This window comes from Cryptomeria japonica, chromosome 5 (genome assembly GCF_030272615.1).
Source record: "Cryptomeria japonica chromosome 5, Sugi_1.0, whole genome shotgun sequence".
NCBI lineage: Eukaryota > Viridiplantae > Streptophyta > Pinopsida > Cupressales > Cupressaceae > Cryptomeria > Cryptomeria japonica.
In genome coordinates, this window is record NC_081409.1 from 722,713,191 (window position 1) to 722,720,390 (window position 7,200).

A 7,200-nucleotide genomic window follows, 5' to 3' on the forward strand; every position below is an offset into this window, starting at 1 on the left:
ATAGTCCACCAAGAACACAGGTAGCAAGTGCGAGCACCAAGAATGCTCAACACTACACGACCCAAGCACACATAAGGGAATAAACTGGTAGAGTCACTCATAGAAACTCATAGAACCAAACTCCACAACAACACCCACAATGAACCTTGAGAAAGGGACCAACATAATCCACTACAATAGGAAATATACACCATCTAAACACATAGCACACATCGAGAGAGAATAAACAACCTCCTCTACAAAGAAAAGACCCAACCACAAACAACCTCGACACCTCCCCTATAGCCACCTCTGCCAAGAGCAGAGAGGAAGGTCAACCACGCCAACATGAACATGAAACCGCATGTATTTCATACCCCATTGCAAGCACCAAGTAGCCCAACACCACATGACCACCAAACAAACTCCACGCCACAAGGGGAAATGGGTTTGGGCCAACATTGGGGGAAAAACAATCGGTCAAGTCACTCTTAGAAACCCATAGGCACACACACCTCAAGCACACCCACAACAAGTCAAAGGCCAAAAGCCAAGAGGAGGAGTCCATCCACCTGCACAACACACAAAGGGAGAGAGAGGACAACACCCTCCACACACAAGTGTCTTAACCACTAGCAATGCCATTACCAACAACTCTCCTATAGCCACCATCACCAATAAAGGAGGGAAAAACCTACAGTACTAGCATGAGCAAGGGATAACCTAGAAATCGCAACCAAAGAAACACCAAACGCAGGCCAGACATACACCCCATAGCCAACACCATCCAGGACTCATGGGCAAAGGTCCTCAGAACAAAGACCACAACGAGCACCTTAATTTACTTAATTGTTAATGTAGTTTTAATTATAAATTTACAAAATAAATAAAACTAATAAAACTTATTTTTTATTGTTATAAACAAAAATATAAACTATAATATATATTTAAATTGAATCTAAATAATAATCAAATATTAATGAAGATAATATATAGATTAATTTATTTTATTTAATTATTTATATATTAAGAAAAAAATTATTTCTCTTCTTTTATTTTATTAGAACGTGTAATTGAAAGATTTTATTTTAAAATAATATAAATATTAAAATTATTTATCTTTTATTATTCGTACAAACATGTGTTGAAATTATAACTATGAGAATAAATATTTTAATTAAGTACACTTCATGCATGTATGAGACGGGAAAAATAATAAAGCTAGTACGAGGTATCCGCCAAGTAGAGATAGACCCACGTGATTGCCAAGATTTTATTTACTTCTAAAATCAACACATACGAGAGGATGGGATGGGAGGTAAAAAATAGTAGCGCATAGGACCAAGAGACGCAAAGCGTCAAGTTCCTGTCTTTAGTAGGTAGAGATATACATATGATGATAATGAATTTATGATATGTTAACTGCTTGAGACTTGAGACTGATATAATAGAATACAAGACAATAGGTGTCAAAGTGACCTTGTGCAAGAAATATGTTGTTGATGTAAGATCCAATATGACATATAGAATATTGACTTTGAACTCTTGAGTGCTCTTTGTCATAGATAAGTTGTCTTAAAATATTATAGGGTAATGTCATTTTCTGAATGTGTGGGCTTGCAATTTAAAATTTTTGATGCAAGAGTTAGTGAGTTATAGTAAGTTAGAAGAGAATCAAACTAGATCGAGTTTATTGCATAGCTAAGTTAGTAAGTTGACTCAAGTTTATTACATAGCTTCCCATGACTATTAGTTTACAATATTGGTCTTTTTTCCTTCAAGTTTAGCATACTCTACTCAGTCTCTAGAGTTAGAGCAAGGTAATTATGTAATCTGTAACTACATGTAAGTTGTAAATTGTTGAAGCACCTCCTTTGAAGAATAATGGATACTTTAGTTATGAAGCATGTTTATATTGGTAAAATTACATAAAAAATGCATTTTTAAACCTTACACATTTAAAAGTGCATCTACCTCTCTATTAGATATTTATGATGTTTAAAAATTGTCATAATATTTTATGATTAGATTTTTCCCTTCTCTTACCTACTGTAAAAAGAGACAACATTTTTAAATATTTATACTTGAGTTACAAATAAATAAAACTTATATCATATCAAACAAGAATTCGTAATCCCTCCTTAATTTCCATTATAAAAATGTAAGTTTAAAAAGTTTAAAATATTTTTTTTGACTAAATGACTTCTCAAACAAACAATTTATTTTATGTTATTTTTTTTCCATGTTATATGATTTCATTGAATTGACAATATAAGATGTGTTATGGATTTTCACTTTCTTATCTAATGTTGTACATTTGTTACACAACTCATTTGATTTATTAGAATTAAAATTATTTGTCTAATTGCTTCCTAAAATTGCTTCTTAAAATACACCTTTAAACCATCAATCAACATTTAAAATTATTTTCCAATAAAAAAATTATTTTCTAAAAGAAAAACTTTTAAATTTTAAATCACTTGCCTCAATTAAGAGGGGAATATGTTCAGGGGGAGCAAAAAAGTCTCTAAAATTGATACATTAAAATTCCTTTCACTAGAAATAATTTATCCTCTCCCTTTTTGGGATTTCACCCATGGTACTAATACTGCCATATTCATTAAAACTCCTTTCGCTAAATTTGGTAGAATCCACGATTATCGACGGACCATGTTCTCTATAATTATTACCCCAGTAATGTAAAAACAAACAGTAAAAACAAGGTGCACCTTTTTTCAGGAATAAAGGAATAATGGAAGTTGAGAGAGAAATAGAATTAAAAATTCATCCGGCCGATTGAATGAAATTTTATGTAAGGAAAGTAATATATAGGATTAAATGATTGTACTACTGATTGCATTAATGTTGATTTGTTGTAATATCGAGCACTACTTTCTTCTAATGACTGACATCTATAACAATATTTAAAACTGCAACTCACAGAAAATCAACATTGCTTAATCATGCGTTGCATTACATTGCCGATCAGTGACCATTTCCTTAAATTAAAAGCCCGAAAACGCCCATGATAGAAGAAGTTCGTCAAATTGAATGCAGATGGTCTTAGCCATATTGAACAATTTCAGATAGAGAAAGTTATGACTTGATTTTGGCAAATTCAATCTTGTTCTTCTTTCCATCAAGTTTTCCAGAATATAAATTCTGTAAATAGTCTGCACGAATGAATCTTCTGTATTGACAGGGATGCAACTCATCTATGAGCTCAGGAGCAGGACCCACTTCTGTTTCCCCACTTGGACTTAAAAACATGGCAATGGAGATTCGATCTCTGTCCATGTTTGTGACTGCCCTGTGCTCAATACTCTTATAAATTCCATTACTTATCACCTGAATAAAAATATAAAACAAAAATTACATTTGATATCGATCTTGTGGAATCAAAAATTAAACCCTAGCAATATAGCCAAAGTAGTAAATCAATAATGAATTTGGAGTGAGCAAAGTTTTTTTCTGTACATGAAATCTTGAATACAGGAAATCATTCATAACTTGGATTAAAAAACCCAGAATTATACACCCATAGAAGCATTCTTTGAATCAAGCTAACCTAGTTTGATAGTTCCTGCAGATTGTTTTTGCCTAAACACTGTTAAAAAATATCATTTTTACCTCAAGCATGTCCCCAATATTGATAACCAGGGCACCAGGGATGGGTTGAACAGGAACCCATTCACCATCCTTACAGATCTGTAGCCCCACTGTTTCATCATCCTGCAACAACACTGTCAAACAACCTGTATCTGAATGAGGGCTTACGCCTAAAACCAGATCTGGTCTTGGGCAGGGTGGGTAGTAATTCATTCGCATGAACTGTGTCATTTTCCCACTCATGTTAGTGAAATGGTCTGGTTTTAGCCCAGCGTTCTCTGATAGAAGGCAAAGGACTGTATTCCCAAACTTTTGAATTTCAAGTGCGTATTGATCCACGGTTTCTCTGCACAAATGGGCAGTGCAATCAAATTGAAAATGAAAATGATCGAAGTCAGATGGATAGAAGCAATGGACTGAGAAAAAGGGAATTGAAGAAGTAGATATGGTTTACACATTTACAGCAAAAGAGGTAAAAGAGACTTTACATGAAATCTGATGCCTTTGTAGGCCAAAAATCCATTTTTTTATTCTCTGTAGGTTGAGTTGTCAAGGACATAATATCTGCCCAGTCCAATATTTGATCATCTGAGGCTACAAAGGACTGCCCATAGCCTTCAATCTCTTGTATTTTGTACTTGAGCTTTTCCTCCAAAGGTAGTTGAATGAATTCTCTGACAATTACCTTCATTCTTTCCGTCAGGGACAGAGGAATTCCGTGGTTCACAGCCTGTCATGGAGACAGATACTATCTTACTAAAATAAGCAAGATTGGAGAATATATATGATATGGAACCCATCACAGGGCTAATGGCTTGATAATTTTTTACATATTTTATACAATTAGTTTGCCATCACATAGATAAACGACTATAGTCTAAGAAAGGAAACTTTTCCTAAAATCTGGTTTCTATACATTATCTGGTTTATTACGGCCTTAGGAAGATAACCCTCTTATAATTTCATTGGGTTTACTTGAAGTAATTGTCAAAAGTTAGTCTACCACATCATCTATAATCAATTTTGATGTACCCACCTGAAAAAATCCCCATTGCTGGCATGCAGTACCAAGTTTTTCCAATTCCTTTTGCCTGCAGAGATCAGAATCTCTCAAAAACATGCCCATATCAATTATGGGGATGTCCAAATGACGGGGAGGAAATGTATTTGGGCGCTCTTTCTCTGATCTGATGTACCTTTCAGGGAGGCTTTGAAGGTTCTGAGATGTCAATTCCTGAACAATAGGAACTGAAAACATTTTTGAAGTTCCATCAGATGGATTAAATACCAGGGCTGAATTATACATGATAGCTTTTTAATTTAAACAAACCACCTGCTTGCTTCTACACTACGAACACTTTTTATTCTCAGAAACAAGAAAAATATGTGTAAGAATAGCTATTGGATGATTGTCGAAAATTCTATCCACGGCTGAAATGTTTATTCTACTTGTCAATATATTTGTGGTCTTGTATTTCTGAATTAATTGTGTAATTTTTATCTTTTTTCAATAAAAATTAAAATTGTGTGGTTTTCAATTGCACCTGTAAGAAGATCAAGTGTTAATGTAGATTTTTAATTAAAAAGAGTGTCCATGAGGAAGTGTTTAATCATTATTATTATTATTATTATTATTATTTTAGTTGTTATTAGATAAGAAGTGTAGGACATTATTATTTCTTAATGTATTTAGAAGGAAAAATATTTTTTTATTGTTGAAAAGGTCAAAAATTATATTTTTCATTTTTTTCTTTTGATTTTACATTATTTTGTATTGGTGTCTTGAAGTACTTTGTTTTAAACATGATTTTGATTTACTTTACATTCTCATTCACCTCAAACTTAAAGTTACCATAAAAACTAAAACATTTAACCATGTTAAAAAAGGTCGTTAAATTTGCAACTGTAGACTTTACTCAAGACAATTTTATTATGAAGATTTGAACACAAATTCAAATTTAAAATTTGACAGTAACCTCATGTTGACCACCTTTCAACTAGAATATATTCATTGTTTCTTATATCAAAGCATCAAGATTAGGTACCTAGGGGAAGAGCACGAGTTACCACCCATATTCCAATAACCATTCATTGAATTTCGCTAATTAAAAGCGTAGTAAAAAATCATCTAATGGGTCAATAGCTGCCCATTTTTTGGAAAAAGGTTAGTAATTAGATCAATCATGCAACTTTATTGGTACCAATAGCACATGACTATTGGGCCATTTGTGCATAAGCATTGGATCAATTGTGCAATTTTTTTGGTTGTCAAAGCAAACAGGTAATGGGACAATAGGGAATATATTTTGGATGACGCTTTGAAATGACTACTTTTTGACCCTTGTAAGCATAACATATTACATAGTGTTTGTCTTTACTACCCAACAATTAGAACAATACCTATAAGCAATAAAGTCGCATACGAAAAAATAAATAAAAAAATTCATTGAAATCTGATGTATCATTTAGGAGCTTAAGTTGCATGAAGTTATCTATAGTTTAGTTGTTAGTGCTCTTCCCCTAAGACAAGTATAATGAGCATTGCCTCTAGGTCATTATCTATCAACTATGCAGGAACTATCCATCATCACAATAATCTCTAGACTACATATATTTTTGTAAGGAGTTAGACCACCTTTATTATTCAAATTTACACATGATCCACATCAATTCCAACATATTTTGTGTTTCATGCATTATGGGGAAGAACCAACTATGCCAACATGTCTGAGTGGGTGGATGAATGCTATAAAAAGTATTCATTTTCCACCCAAATTTTTTGGATCGTTACAAACTACACTATATTAATATAATCTCTTAAGATCCTTAAGTGCAAAAAATATGTCAAACTAGGAAAGATTGTTTCTCATAATTTGTGGCACTTACAAATGTTTTTTTTAACACAAAGGTTCCCATAGGATCCCTCCATTATAACCTCTCTCATATTTTCAAATCTATGAGCCATTTCATTATGGTCACTTGTCCCCAGACTAGATGATAAAAATGTGATTGGTACTAAGTGGGTGTTTAGAAAAAAATTGAATGAAGATGGTGAAGTGGTTAGGAGAAAGGCTAGACTAGTTTGCAAAGGATATGCCAAGAAGAAGGCTAAGACTATGGAGAAACCTTTGCACCGGTTTCTAGACTTTAAGGAGTTGGAATGCTACTTGCATTTGCTGCATTTAAAGGATTCAAGGTTTACCAAATGGATGTTAAGTTTACATTTTTTTAATGGAATTCTAGAAGAAGAGGTTTACATTGAACCAACCAGATGGGCTTGCATTGACTGAAGACAAGAACATGGTGTGCAAACTTGATAAAGATTTATATGGATTAAAGCAAGCTCCGAGAGCATGTTATGAGAGACTCCATTCACACCTGATAAAGATTGGATTTCAAAGAACCAGTGAGGACAACAACATTTACCTGAAGACAGAAGGAGACAAGTTATTAATTGCAGAAGTATTTGTAGATGATATCATATTTGGAGGAGATGATGACATGAGTTTATCTTTTGCAGAATAGATGAAAAAGGAATTTGAAATGTCTTTGATAGGAGAAATTAAAATTTTCATTGGTTTGCACGTCTAGCAGATGGAAGGAGGCATCTTT

At 33.3% G+C, this 7,200-nt stretch overlaps 1 protein-coding gene across 1 annotated transcript; it reads right to left on the reverse strand.

Moving 5' to 3' along the window:
• Positions 1-2,916: 2,916 nt before the first annotated feature.
• On the reverse strand, positions 2,917-5,010 carry LOC131032852 (oxoglutarate-dependent flavonoid 7-O-demethylase 1). The gene is made up of 4 exons (XM_057963930.2): positions 4,625-5,010; positions 4,077-4,318; positions 3,610-3,934; positions 2,917-3,327 (listed from the first exon to the last, which is right to left on the reverse strand). Exons 1-4 carry the CDS (start codon positions 4,892-4,894, stop codon positions 3,076-3,078), a joined length of 1,089 nt encoding a protein of 362 aa, XP_057819913.2. The 5' UTR covers positions 4,895-5,010; the 3' UTR covers positions 2,917-3,075.
• Positions 5,011-7,200: the final 2,190 nt, after the last annotated feature.